The sequence below is a fragment of the Pan paniscus genome, chromosome 4, assembly GCF_029289425.2.
Source record: "Pan paniscus chromosome 4, NHGRI_mPanPan1-v2.0_pri, whole genome shotgun sequence".
NCBI lineage: Eukaryota > Metazoa > Chordata > Mammalia > Primates > Hominidae > Pan > Pan paniscus.
Window position 1 is genome coordinate 103,137,373 of NC_073253.2, and position 15,361 is coordinate 103,152,733.

A 15,361-nucleotide genomic window follows, 5' to 3' on the forward strand; every position below is an offset into this window, starting at 1 on the left:
CCCTGTTCTAGACTGCTGTTCGCGTTTTGTCCCGGGCCACAGGAGCTTTCTTTTGCTTTCTCGCAGGTATATTGGTCACTTAAGAAGGTTTTTAAAATATATTTTAATGAACATTTTTAGATGTTACATAGCAGAAAATCTTTCAGGATCTCCTTTCCATTACATCATTATAAGTGGAAGTCCTGCATTTTAAATTTCTACTTGTTTGAATAATTTAGGGCAATGCTTTTCTAGCAGATCTGATTTTTCCCACAAGTCCAGTCTCTTTAGTAGGCCATAAAATGTTTATGATTTGCCCTTGTTTTCTTCCTGGAACCTTTCCCACCTGCTGCCTCTATATAACATACCTTCCTAACCTCAAGGGCCCTGCTCTTTCCATGCTATCTCATTCCCTCATGCCTTTGCACATACTCTTCTATTTTCCAGGTTGCCTTCCATTCCTTCCCCCAAGCAAAGCTGGTAAATTCCCGCTACTTCTCTAGCCCTCGTGAAAATCTCCTCCTCTGTGGAGCTCTCCCTTCCCAAAGCTGCTGCTCGGCCCTAGATGCGCTCCCCATAATTATGCCCATCATTATATCTATTGTACTCCACTGTTATTGCTAGTGCCCCACAATGTCCCCTTGTTAGGCTGTGAGTAACTTGAGAGTGGGAGTGAGTTCATTTATCTTTAAATTTCCAGTGTCTATACATATTTGTCACTCAATAAATGTTTTATGAATTTATTTACTTTGGAAAAATAGAATATATGGCTATATAAATGATGACTATTTAGGAAATGGGATTTTAACAACTCATTTGATACGGTTTGGCTGTGTCCTCATCCAAATCTCATCTTCAACTGCAGTTCCCATAATCCCCACGTGTCGTGGGAGGGACCCAGTGGCAGGCAATGGAATCATGGGGGTGGTTCCCCCATGCCATTCTTGTGATAGTGAGGAAGTTCTCATGATATCTGATGGTTTTACAAGGGGCTTCTCCCTTTGCTTGGTTCTCATTCTTCACTCTCCTGCCACCTTGTGAAAAAGGACTTGTTTGCTTTCCCTTCTGCCACGATTTTAAGTTTTCTGTGAGTCGATTAAACCTCTTTCCTTTATAAATTACCCAGTCTCAGGTATACCCTTTTAGCAGCATGAGAATGGACTAATACACACTTATGTAAATCCTTGAGATTTTAATCTTATCTCTATAATCACCAGCCCAATTAGAACCTCCTAAACTCAGTCTCGTTTATTATTCTGGGTTAGTCAAACCTACATAAGTCTGTAGTGAAACACACAAATACACAGACCACTGCATGCATCATACCCAACCAGCATTGGGGAGGTCATTTATTGTCTCTAAAATAAAACAAAAGACACAGTGTTTTGTTTCTCTTTTATTGCAACCCATTGCAAGGTCAAAGATTCACGGAAATATAGAAACTACAAACCGGGTGAATTTTCTTTATCCACTCAAAAGACATTAAAGACAAAGGACCAGAATTTTCCACTACAGCAATATATTTCATAGTCTTTATTCTGAAAATACTGTTGACATTTTGGAGAGAATAAAAAGCCCTGCATTAAACGTGTTCACATGTATTTACGACATTCTAAGCAAAAAAAAGAAACTCTATATTGCCCAGAAAAATTATTTTAAGCCTCATTTCAAAGCATCTAATGAGAACACATTCAACAACCATCACAGGACCACTCAAGGTGATGCTTTTTTCTGGCTGTTTTTTTTTTTTTTTTGAGATTAATGCTTTGAGGCTGGATATGGTATTTCTATGGATTTCTACAAATGTACCAAAGCAGTTTTCCAGATTATGTTGCATCAGGCTTTCTGGATTAGTCAACATTTTAGAGAATAAGTGCAAGTCCCCACCCCACCCCCACCCCCCCAAGCTAAAGCATGTTATAGTGCTGTACTTTAGATTCAAACAATGCAACATTTAAAAAAATCAATTATACATTCTGAAACCATTTGACAACCAAACTGTAACACTCCAAAGGTTATTACAACTTTGAACTGAAATGGTACCATCTATATCATAGATGGCTCTCCCTTCTTTTGTCTTTTTTAACTATTTAAAATATAGTATGACATATATAAAAATTAAACTTTTGCATATTCACTCAAGCTACTATTACTATACATACTGTCTTATAAATTAGTTTTGGATTAAAAATCAGTTAAAATATTGTGAAATAAGATATTTCAGTGGTGGGGAAGTGGATATGAAAATGATACAGTTCAATGTGTAAGAAGAAATATAGTTTATTAATGTTAAACAGCTTTTTTCTTACACAAATTTTATTCCCTTCAAATTAAATTAGAAACCCATTTAGTTATGGGAAGAATACTCATGGTGCTTACTGACTAGATTTTCCTAACTGATTGGGATTAAAACAAAAATGCCACATCAGAAACATGTTGACATAATCAAAGGAAACAGTTGTTTACAAAAAAAGAGAATCATTAGAAATCAGTAAATGGCATTCAAATGTAAAGCTATCTTGTTTCTTACAGCTAATGTCATGTTAGCAATGTGAGACTTAAACAAAGTGAAACTCAAACCTCAGTATATCTGTTAAAGACCAAATAACAGTTATATTCACTCAGGGAAAAATAAATAGCAACTTCACAAGTTAGGGTTTTGTTTCTAGTTCTACTGTGAAAGATAATCACTCTTTAGCTTAAAAAGGCTCCCTGATGTCCTCATTATAAATCTAGACACAGGAACAGTTATTTGAGCCTGAGTCCCTATTATGAATTAATTGTAAAGATGTGTTAAATCAAAACATATATTCATTTACTGATAGGTCTTGTCTTAACTGAAGCTGGCAATCTTTAATTAAACAAAGAAATGCTTATTTCTGACAAGTGTAAACAGAATTTCAATGAACAGATTTTCTAATTTTCTTTCTTAACTCATATATTAGCTAGCAATAGATCTTTGCAGTAGCATGAGAACTAGTCCAAAATGACAACATGCATATATCCAAAAAACCTGTTCAAGAACCCAAAGCAAAGCAAAAAGAGCAACAACAGTAGAAAGATTGTCTACTTATATCTCACTCATGAATCTTCTATTAATGTGACTACCCTCTCGTATCTCAGAAATAGACTTTAATAATTACCAAAATTAAGAAAATAATGAAATGATCTGTAGTTTTTAAAATAACTGCACACCATTAATTACATTGGTGGCTTCAATGCTAAGATTAGTTTCAAATATCATTAAAATATATCCTGACCAGTTACTATCCAGGAAATAAAAGCTAACACAATGTTAACATAAAACCAACTAAAATATTTAGTGCTCAACAGAATGCATTTGTAGAATAATGTATAATTAACTTTCGTGAGCTGGCCAGGGGAGTTCAGACTGTTGCCTCTATATAACAAATTTAGAAAAGGCTTTATTCTTTCTAGTCCCCAAGTCACCCACCAGATAGCAAGTTGGCCACCTGAGGATACACGGAGTTAGGCAGTGCCACAGTGGATAACATGCTACCTTAGTGGCCTGGAAGAAGGCTTCTCTGTCAGGAAACAATCTAGAGTAGATCAGAGCCCTGGTGTAGATGTGCACACGTGTGAATATGTGAGAGAGTGTAAGTGCCTGTACGTGTAACATCACTTCTGCTGTAGTCATCATCAGTAGAAGTGCACAATTCATCCCATGTAAAAAGAAGGCCTTCTTACTTGGACATCTCCAAGTGGCAGCAATTAGAAGCTCAAAATAATACATCCAATTTTTTGACTCTATATTAAAAATAATTTTTTTTTAAAGAGAAAGAAGCCTTTGAAGTTAAAAACTAAAAAGTTTGTGGCTTTCATAATCTTTAATTTCTAAGAAAAAAAGCCAGCTCACTTGGGAACAAATGACAACTGCACTTTTGGTATGCAGTATGCAAACAAGACACAAATACACATACTTGAACACACACAGACAGGTGACAGTTAAAACCCTTCCGAGAGATCAGCTCCCCAAATGTACAATTCTCCTCTGCTCTGCTGAATGATCCCAGTGGTCTAGGCGAGGCAGGAGCGCTAGGAGGAGGCGGCAGACATGTTGGGGGTCCAGCCCATCTGATAGGCTCTCTCCAAGGTCCTCTTGCAGTCCTGCAGGACGGTGCTGAAGGTGATGTGGGGGTACTGCTGCACCAGCTGTTCCACCGTCACTTCGTTGACCTGCAAACAAAGAAGAGTCACCATCACGCACAGAGACCACCAACACCACGCTGCTGCCCACGCTCACTGATGTGCTGCAGCTGGCTCACTGTGACACGAAGAGCCCTCGCCTTGTTCCTCCTAGCGATGTGAGGAAGGGTTTTGTGAGAAGATGTGTGTCCCATTTCATCTGACCTCTCTGATCTCCCAGTAACACACCTGCCCTTAGGGATTTTTAATGTAACATCAAGAAATCAAAAGTGTTTTCTAGAAGCATAAATGACTGTGATTTGTCAAGATCTTAACAATGTCCATTGAAAATCTAGTGCTTGGGAGGTAAAGAAGCAGTAAGATAGCTAATGTGCATTTGACTTCATCATCAACCCGACAGCCTTTTTAGGACAAAAATTGTGGAATGCCGGAGAGGACACACTAGATTCCAGACAGAAGTGTTGGGGAAGATGTTTATTTTTCTTCCCTTTAAATGTTAAGGTACGGCAAACTTCAAGTTCCTTTGTGAAAAGGGCTGAAATGTGAGGAATCAATAATTAAAACATACATGGCTGGCAGGTCAGAGATGGCCCCAATAGACCTTAACCATCAAAGATACCACCTTGATTCTTGATTAGACAAGGCAATCAGACAGGCCTAATTAAAACTAACACCTTTACAATTGCTGTGCTGTGAAGGGATTAATTTGTCAATTATTTTTAAGCTGATTGCAGTTCATATCACAGAAGTAGACAGTTTTCTTCATCCTTTAGATAAATAAATGATTAACCTAAGAACCACAACTTTTAGGTAGCTTTATTTAAAATCTTTATTGAACACTTGAGCATTTTCAAATACATCAATATTTCATTTATACCGAGTAAGCTAGTCTGAAAAAAGGGACTTGTGATACACATTTTTGAGCACACCTCTTGATGTCCATTATTGGAAAAGATCAGGACCACTAGGAAAAACCTAAAACAACATCAAACCCTTGCTGTTTGCTTTGAAAGCCTGCTTAGAAGTATGATGATCATGAAATTCAGCTATCTGCACTTTTCTGAAATAGCATGATGTTTTCTAAGTGATCTAGAAAACTACATTATCTGTTAATTCTTTTTACATTATTGAGAGTTGATATTTCACCATTGTGTTGATGATACTAAATCTTTCCCAGAGCATTTCTCTACTTAAGACTTGCTTGTGTTTAAGTGAACTTTTATTCCAAATTTAACCAAGCCACATAACTAATTCCTTTTGCGATAAAGCTATGATTTATAACATTTTATTTTCAAAAGCTAAAATAATTTTGAATAAAAAAAGGAAAACTGATACACATATCGGAGTTGAAATATGAACTGATGAATTTAATATAATTTAAATGCATGCTCTAAGTCTAGAGTTCAGACAGCTTATAACAGTACATTTAGGAGTCATGTATCATCTGGCCTTGCCTATTCCTCTAGCATATTTTTGATACTATCCAGCCACTTGGCCTAGTTTCAGTTTATTAAGTTGTTCAAGTTCCTTCTGGTCTTGGGATCTTTACACATCCCTGGAACACTTTTTGCCCCACTTATCCATTATGACCCCTTTCACATGCCTACTTCCTACTCATCTTTGAGTTCTTAGCCTCAATGTCATTTTCCCAGCAAATCTGGATCACTGCCTTATCTCTGCTCCCCTCACTAAGTTACATAAGTATTCCAGATCATTCACTCTTTCAATACTCCCTACTTTTCCCCCATAGTACTTATTATTGTACTAAGTTTATGATTGCTTAGTTTAATGTCTATTTCTCTTGCTCCAATCTAAGATCTATAAGAACTATGATGAGCCAGGAATAGTTATTAGTGAGTGAATGCTAAAACAAATACAAACTACAAATAAAAAATAGAAATCCAAGAATAAGGCAAAGCCAGACACTAACATACTAATCAAGAAGACTAATGATTTCTTGAGGAACTCACATTCAGCTCAAGAATCTCCTCCTTCAGGGAAGCCCTCCCTAAGCAACCCAACCCAGAAGGTTGAGTTAGGCACCCCTTCCCAGTGCACCATGGCAGGCACCCTGCAAGGTATGTCCTCTCTTTGAGCACTCTCACACTGTACTACAATTATCTGTCCACTTGCCTATCTCTTCCACCTGAATAAAAGCCTATGGAGATTAAAGATTGCCTTTTATCTTTGGGCTGTTCAAAATAGAGAACCAAGGCATGTTACTTCTTTAAGATTTGGTTTTTCTAAACTGTAAAGACAGGATAAAAGTACGTATCATAGGACTGTTATAGCGATTAAATGTAATAATATGCCTCGCACTGTGACTGATATAAAAAGCCCACCATACAGTAGCTCTCACTATTGAAGGAGACACTCAGTAAATGGTCACTGAATGCAAGAGTTAATTCATGATCTCTTAGGGCCACCAATTCTCTATAGCATTAATCAATATTGTTCCACCTCTAAGTTATCTCATAAAATAAACCTTGTTAACATTAGTTGTAATGTTTAAAATAAATCAATCACCAAGCAAGGAATAACTTTTAGAATGTTCTCCATGTACAAGAAGAATCTATTTTTTCTTAATGGTTTCTTGAGCAGATTCCAGAACTCTCCTTAATAACATAGTCCAGGTTTTAAGTAACTACTTTGGCATGGTTTGGATATTTGTCCCCTTCCCATCTCATGTTGAAATGTGATCCCCAATGTTGGAGGTAAGGCCTGGTGGGAGGTGTTTGGTTCATGGGGGTCTGCCCATCATGGCTTGGTGCTGTCTTCGAGATAGTGGGGGAGTTCTCTCGAGATCTCGTTGTTTAAAAGTGTGTGTGGCACCTCCCCCAACTCTCTCTCTTGCTCCCAGCCTCACCATGTGACATGCTTGCTCCCCTTCGCCTTCCACCATGACTGGAAGTTTCCTGAGGCCCTCACCAGAAGCAGATGCCAACACTGCACTTCCTGTACACCTGCAGAACCATGAGCCAATTAAACCCCTTTTCTTTATAAGTTACCCAGTTTCAGCTATTCCTTTATAGTAATACAAACAGACTAATACATCACTGCCAGGAAATTTTTCCTTTTTTTTTAACAGATGTTCCCCATGCTGCAGTTAGATGACTTGGCTTCCTTCTGCCATAAACAAACAAAAGCATGCAGGTTTCACTAAGAGATGAAGTCATTTCGTCAGAGAGGAACCTTGGAAAATCTGCATCACATTGCAAAGAAGTAAATGTAGTCCAAGCCACTTGGCATTCAAGGAAGTACTAACTAAAAATAAATGAGAAAAGAATGGAGCAGAGAAAACATTCAAAACCACTGTTAACGATATGAACTCTTTTCTATGGTACATCTTTTCCAATTTATACACAGGTTTGTACAGAGTTTTGTACCTAGGGTTGACAGGCAATTTGTTTTGGAGGGCCAATTAATTTAAAAATAGAAAATATCTCTATGTGATAACTGTTTTCCAGGAAAAGGCACATAATTCACCTTAAGCAAACTGGATACATGAAGATATGGATTTATGAAGTATACAAATTAGAAAATAATTGTTCACTTTAGTAAATAATTTCATGGTAGGGTTAATTTATTTTGCCAGCTCCCCCAAGTGTATTTTATATATCCTTTGATTTCCCAAAATGCAATTTACCTATTTTGGTGGCACAAAGTAAAATACATCTGTAGTTGAGAATATAGATGATGATGTGTTTGTTCTCTGGCTTTCATAGGTTTGGGGTAAGAATAGACAATAATTTGACTTTGTGTAACTGTATGAAAAATGGCACCAGTAATCCTCTGTGCATATAATGTATCTTCTAAGCAATCCTTTTGCTAACTGTACTCTGTAAATTCTAGGAAACAAAGCAGTGGGGAAAATGCAAATATTTCATTTTAGAGCTCTGTTGCGTAGAAGTTATTCAGGGGAAATTCATGGGCTCCTACTTAGGGAGGGTTATTTTACTTATAATCTCTCCTGGCAATAGTGTGACAAATATTATACTACAGTTATGTTCATTTACTCCACAGAAGTACAAATTATGCTCACCTTTTCTTTGTATGGACTCCATAAGTGCTTTGGTGCCATAGAGGATTCAGCGTAAGACACCAGCAGAGCCCAAATCCTTTTACATCGTTATGCCTACATGCACATTCCTGCAGACATTTTGTCATGCACAACTCCACTTGCTAGAATGAAAAGAACCTCTCTCTGTCCAACTCATAAAATATATGTAATATAAAAAGGGAACATTAAAGATGAAGTTTTTTTTTTTTAATTTCCCCATGATCCCTGGTTTTCTGTATTCAATTTCTTTTCCTCTTGCTGAAAACTATCAATGGCAACTCCAATATGACACATGAGATTTAAAAAATGCAATGTATCTTCTTAAAGAAATATGCTGCACTGTCATTGGAAGAAATTACTGTGATTAAAGGGGAAAAAACCATGTGCCACAATTTTTTTTTTAATATAAGAAAGACTGGATTTTATACTTCTCTCCAAATGCTGCATAACCATAATTTACATTTTCAAAATTGTTGTAACTCTTTTTAAGGTGGTAGCAATTTGTCTGGTATTTTAATCTATTTTGAGTTAACATCTATTAGCACTTTGTGAAAATGTGAGGCAAATTGCTATGCTAATGAAGGTAAATCACACCACAGTTTCATGATATGGCTGCCACTCTTAAAGGAAGGGTAAGGAGAGAAACTTCAGAGTTACAGAGAGTCGGTGTAACCAATTTATCTAGGCCATTACAGTCCCTTTATTAATTTCCGCAGAAAGTTCCAGATAAGTGTAAACCCAGGCCTGACTTATCTCCTCAATGATACCTACTGTTCAATAAAAGTAATTTCTGATAAAATTTGCAGAAGAAGCCATTTACATTAAATGATGGTTACTTCCTTTTTGACTCAGGTTTTAAGAGAAGACATATTTATGATGGGGGAAAATATTTGACATCTGAGTATATTAAAATCACATTTAAAACTAAACCACTTAAAGTTCCTGACAACAAGGAGAATTTCAGTCATCTCTTTGTTGTTAGTCCTATAGGCACTGTCTGGTATATTCTTGCCCATTAGAATACAGGCTCTGTGAGACAGATATTCTTGCTGGTTTTGTTCACTGTCAAATCCCTAGCACATAGTATATACTCAATAAATATGTGCTGGCTAAATTCATATAGGGATTGTTCAATGCATATTTATTGAGTACATTAAAAAAGCACCAAATAGTACTGTACCAGAAATTGTAGAGATAAGCTCACCTTGCTCCCAGACTGCTCAGCTAGAGTGGTAGCAGTCTCTAAAGTCCTGATAATATGGCAGCCCCAAACTCCTTTAATCCTCTGAAGTTCATACCCATGGTGATTCTTTGGGCTATTGTCTTTTCCATCTGACATCACCAGATACCTCTTTCTGGATATATCTTCCCTAGAGTTTCTAATAATTTTGCACAGGAGACCAAAGCAGCTCATGATGGTAGTTTAACAAGTTTTGCTGGGTCATGTGGCTGTCAGGGAGTACTTGGAAAATAACTAAGCTACACCTTGGATAACCTGATGGCAACCCTCCATACTGGAGATCATTCTTAAACCAAGTGTGTAGACTAAAAGGCATGCTAATGATCCTGGACATGAGTCAGTTTCCAAAACTTGGCAAAACCCCACACAGTTCAGAGGATTTGACTCTGGTGTTTACAGCATCAGCAGCCTGCTCAGGATGGCAGGCCCAGGAGGGCAGACGATTTGGAAATTTTGTGACATTTAAGCTCCCTTTTAATGTCATAGTTATCTGATGGCAAAGAATAAATTGTGGACAGGTCTCCTGACTCAAAGCAATGCCATTTCTATCTTCTGATTTCTTGGTCTTTGGGAGTTGGTATGCCTTCACCCCTATGTGGTGGCAAGTGGGAATGTGAAGGTCTATCTTTTTTTGGTTGGTCCTGCTGTCATGGTAGTGTTTAGTATCTGGTGCCTCAGAAGCATGCAATAAATGGCAATCTCAGATAAGGAGAAATTCTGTCACCAAAACTGCTCCATGCTCCCACTGCTAAACACGTAGTATTAGGCTTTCGTGTGTTAAGAGACAATCAAACGCTTCTCTTCAGCATGGTTTATTTTGGCAAAATACTTGAAAACAATTTGTTAATATTTTACTCAAATAACCAAGGCAAAATAAAAGTATGTCTCTGTTCAGGTAAGGACGGGGAAGACAGGAAAGGAATAATATTCAATGAACATCTATTATTTCCCAGACATCTAAGCATGAATACCCCTACTCAGATGGAATTCCTATTTCACACAGCTAGCAAATGGTAGCTAGAGTTTGAATTCAGGACCCCAACACACAGTGCTCTTTGCACTGTACCACATTGCCTGGCCCCTTAGGTAAGATGGTGTGGTGTGGAAAGTGTCAGACTGGGGCCTAGCTGATCTCCTGCCCTGTAAAATGTTTACTGACATTCGTTTTTTTACTGAACATAAAAGAGATTGCAGTTTGCATATAAATACATTTCAAAGTCCTTGATAATGTTTTCAAAATGGCTGCTCTAAATGTAAATTATAATGGATCTCACTTGGCCTGCAGAACAGTCTGTTGTGGAGCTGTGGGTTGCATGAGACTTTGAAGCATGATGGAAATGCGATGAAGCTGCAGGCCTGACCACGGGCCTTTGGATAGGCCATCCGTGACTACACCAGAAAAGGGCACTGCTTCCTTTCCCGTCTCTCACCCATAAAAACACTTTCCCTTGTTACAGAGGTAGGATGGCCTGCAAGCCAGATATGGTCCCTGCCCTCTTGTAGCTTATAACCTAGCAGGGGAGGAACAATGACACCACCAACAGCGAAGCCCGAGAAGTGGTTTCTAGGGAAGTGCAGGTTGCTGCAGAAGGAAGCCTGCAGTAGGCACCTCACCTGTTCCTTGAGGGCTGGAAAGGGCTTTCCAAATGAAGTGATATTTCAGTGGACTTCTGAAGGACAAAGAGGTGTCAGCCTGTGTACCACATGCACAAAATATGCACATATTTTTCAGAGAAGAAAGGAAACCAGCTCATGAGCTAGAATAAAACAACTCATCAGTGGTTACTTTGTAAGCTATGCAATGTTTCTCTCACCCCATCCAACAAACTCAAGTGTATACCTGCAGTAAGTTCTTGTGTGAAATAGCTCTGCTTTGAGGAAGAGAGGGGTGAAGAAGATGGACCCCTTTATTTGCAGGTGGGAAAAGTAAAGTGCCCACAGTATATCTGTGAAGGCATCACAAATAGCACACTCAGCGCCTGCCTCCTAATTCAGGGCTTGGGACTTCACACTGGTCTGTCACTCTTCACAGACTCCCTGGGCAATGTCACTGACTGCTAACAGCCCCAGAGGCTGACTCCTGGTGGCCCAGAGGCAGAGTGTTGTCTCTGGGACAATACGCCTCCGGAGCCTGCTTCTCTCCGCGTTTCTTGGCTCTCTGGGAAACTGTAGCGGATATCCATGGAACCTGGTATTCACCAGGTGCCAGCAAAAGTCCTCGTGAACAATGCATATTCAAACAGACCTTAATGTGCTTTCAGCTGGTACCCACAGACTCTAAGATGGGCACATATTAAAAAGGATGAAATCAGGGTAATGTGAATTTTAGTAACACCCCAAATTTGCATGTAAATGAGGTGAGTCATCTAAGTGCAGTTTAAAATATTTTAAATAGGACACTAAGAAAAGAAAAAAAGAGCAGGTGATATATTGATTTTTCCAGGATCCTGCACAGCTGACAACATGTGCCTGCTCTCTGCTGGCCTGTGTAGATTTTTATAATTCTATCTCTCTCCCTTTGCAGGAGGACTTCGCATGTCCCTGTTTGGGTGACATGCCACATTCTGCTGAGGTTTGCTATGTTGAGAGCAGGGAACTAGGAATCCGGTGCCGCTTTTCAATCTCTCACCTCTTTCTCTTCAGTGGAGAGGCTAAACTTCCTACCTTAGCACTTGGATCCTTTGTTCTCTCATGTGATCAGCTTCACATTCCCTTCCTTCCCTCTTCCTTTCTCAGACAAACCAAGGCCTTCTGCCATAAACCCTACAGTGACTCATACATAGCAAACTTATGATAAATGTTTACTGACATGGGATGAATTAAACTGTGTCTACAATGGCAAGCAAGATTCAAACAAGAATAAAGTGGTTGTCAACCCAACTGCTCATTAGAATTACCTGAAGATCTTTTAAAAATCCCAATGCCCAGGCCATATCCTAGAGCAGTTATATTGGAGTCTTGGTGGAGAGGGAGCCAGGCATCAATATTTGTAAAGCTACCAGGAGAGTCCAAAACATAGATCAGGTGAGAACTACTGGTTTAAAGCCACGGACTGAAAAGCTCCTAGAAGGCACAGGTGATTTCTGTTCTTGGGGATCTGAAGGCAAGGTCTGAACTAAGCACCTGCCCACTTCCCATGACATGACACCTCTGAGCTAGAGGTTCTGGGGAAAAGGAACTGTTGCTACTATAGCTTATTAGCCCTTCTTTTTTCAAATATTCATCACTGTCTGAAACAAAATGTGTATTCTTTGAATGTGGTAAAAATGGACTGGCTTCCTCTCCTTCAGCATCAAGTCTTAGATCTCTAATTAGGCAAAGCCAAAGGTGGCTTCCATCTGATCTTCCCAGCAGCTAAGGGGAAGGAAAAAAATTTCTCCTATCCCCAGTTCTCACATGGACCCAGTGCTTCCTCAGTGGAAAACCCATGATATGGAAGGAGAGGGTACTCATGATTAGGTATTTAATACAATTTTTTTTTTTTTTTGAGATGGAGTCTTGCTGTCACCCAGGCTGGAGTGCAGCAGCGCCATCTCAGCTCACTGCAACCTCCGCCTCCTGGGTCCAAGTGATTCTCCTGCCTCAGCCTCCCAAGTAGCTGGGACTACAGGCACGTGCCACCATGCTCAGCTACTTTTTTATATTTTTAGTAGGGATGGGGTTTCACTGTATTAACCAGGATGGTCTCAATCTCCTGACCTCGTGATCTACCCACCTCAGCCTCCCCAAAGTGCTGGGTTAATACAATTTTAAGAAAAGAAATTTTAAGAAGAAAAGTTGACTATGTCACTGGAGCCTAAAAGCGACCTGCTAAATATGGGAGTAAGCTGACCACAGAACATCCATACAACGCTTCATGCATGAACCTCATACCGGTAGCCTGGGGTCTTTAAGGATGCGTTTTTCATACAGAGGTAAGAATATTACTCTTGGGTGGCAAAAAAAAAAAAAAAAAAAAAAAAAAACACCTCATCTAAAAATCCCAAAGTATACAGTAAGACAGATACTGAGAATGCAATGAACCTGACAGAGGCAGGCTCATAAATTCAGTCAACTTTGTCAAACGCAGTCATTCCATTTCAGAATCTGTAATGATTGGAAGTGCTATGCTCTGTCAATATCACAACAGGCCTGGCTTCATGCTGTCTCTTTTTCATGAAATGTGTGTTGCCTGTTAACACTAGCACTGCTTCTATTCACTTGAATTAGCACAGTGAGAAAGCAGCAAAGAGCTTGGGAGGATGGGGATCACAGAAACGCCTGCAGTGTTAAGTGAGAATTGGGGCTTGCTAACCTGAAGCCTCTAATTAAAGATTAGTGTGACAGGAAGTCCAACAACCAGACTGTCAGAGAGAAAAATTAGTGACATTTTCATTCCCTGTATCACCAAGCTATCCTCCACTGAGAAAGATGTTTCCAGCCAAGTGCATGCAAGCTCCAGGTACACAACCATGTGTTGGCCGCTCTAAGGCCACAAACCACTGGCCATGGACTTGGCCATGCTCAAATCTATGCATATGCACGTGTGGTGCAGATAAGAACCAGAACATACATATGTGGGACACCAGGATGGAGAAAGTTGCTTGGGGGAGTCATCTGCAGTGCTACAAATGGTTCGGCAAATGATCAGCAATTTGAAAAAAAAAAAAAAACAACTAGGCCCTAATAAGATAATTAATATAGTCACTAAGTAAGTGGTAAGTGCAATGTATTTATGGAACACATCTGCGTATTTCTAAATTAAACTCATGAAGTTAAGTTGAAAAACATAATTGAGGGGGAAAGCTCTCTGAACTAAAAGTCTGTTTTGTGCATAATGGCTTTCTTGGTTTCAGTTATTACTTTCTTACATAAAGGATAAGGTAGTGGTAATCAGCAAGTGCACACTTGATGAAAAAAAATCTTTCTAAAATTGCCATTTCCATTATGCAGAATTTATGAATTTGACCTGTTTCCTAAGACAAATTTATGATCAGCAAAAATTTATTCTGCATTAATGTGATCGGTAAATCCATAGATTCAAAAACCTGAAAATAAGTGATATTCTTGGTTTTCAGAAGATGAACTGTACATAAATCAGGGCATTGCAGGGCTGGGCTCTGAAAGATGCCAAGTTCAACCATGCAGCAGATGCTGAGCTCATCTGAATGTCCTGATCCCCAGGGGCTTGCAGCTGCCGTCACAACTCCCCAGCTATACAGAATTCATATGAAATCCAAGGGGGGAAGCTTTCTTACTTGTTTATTTATTTCCCTCTGTCTAGGTACGTTTTACAATCCATTAAATTATTAAGAGGCAGTGGGATCTGATGGTTTTCAAATTTACTTTTAGCTGTATAATACTTTCACAAACCAAAACTGTAGATTTCAAATACATAAAGCAGTAAGAATGGGGCTGCTCTGGTTGAAGAGAATGCAGATGAGAAACACAATCCAATCTACCCATCCATCCAGCATGCAATACATATTTGTCTAGCAACTAGTATGTACCAGCCACTGTGGTAGGTCCTGGTAATATAACATAGAAGGAGAAACCCACAGATCTTATATTCTAGTAAGGAGAAGGAAAGAGATGAAGGTAGGAAGGGTAAAAATTCACCACCACAACAAGAGCTAACATTTATTGCTTGCTTCATAGGAGGAACACTACACAGATTAATTCACTCAACTCTCTCAATGTGAGACAGATGCTATTATTTTCATTTTACAGATGAGGGAATGGCGGCACAGGGAGACGATGGCGAATGCAGAGATAGCAGCAAAGCTGGCAGTCTGGTGAAGTGGAAGACAAGAGACAAGCACTCTCTGGCAGGACGGAGTGGTTACCATATGGATGCTGCTGCCAAGAGATGGGAGAAGTGAGAAGAGAAAAATGGCCACAACATTTGGTGACACAGAGGCCACTGCTGACCTTGA

The 15,361-nt window shown here is 39.1% G+C and overlaps 1 protein-coding gene across 1 annotated transcript in view; it reads right to left on the minus strand.

Annotated features, from left to right (window-relative positions):
- Positions 1-1,357: 1,357 nt before the first annotated feature.
- Positions 1,358-15,361, minus strand: part of FBXL17 (F-box and leucine rich repeat protein 17) — a 525,355-nt gene continuing 511,351 nt past the window's right edge. The window contains exon 9 of the mRNA XM_024928895.4: positions 1,358-4,176. Within this exon, the coding sequence (XP_024784663.2) occupies positions 4,036-4,176 (141 nt within the window). The 3' untranslated portion in view covers positions 1,358-4,035. The remainder of the gene's footprint in view (positions 4,177-15,361) is intronic.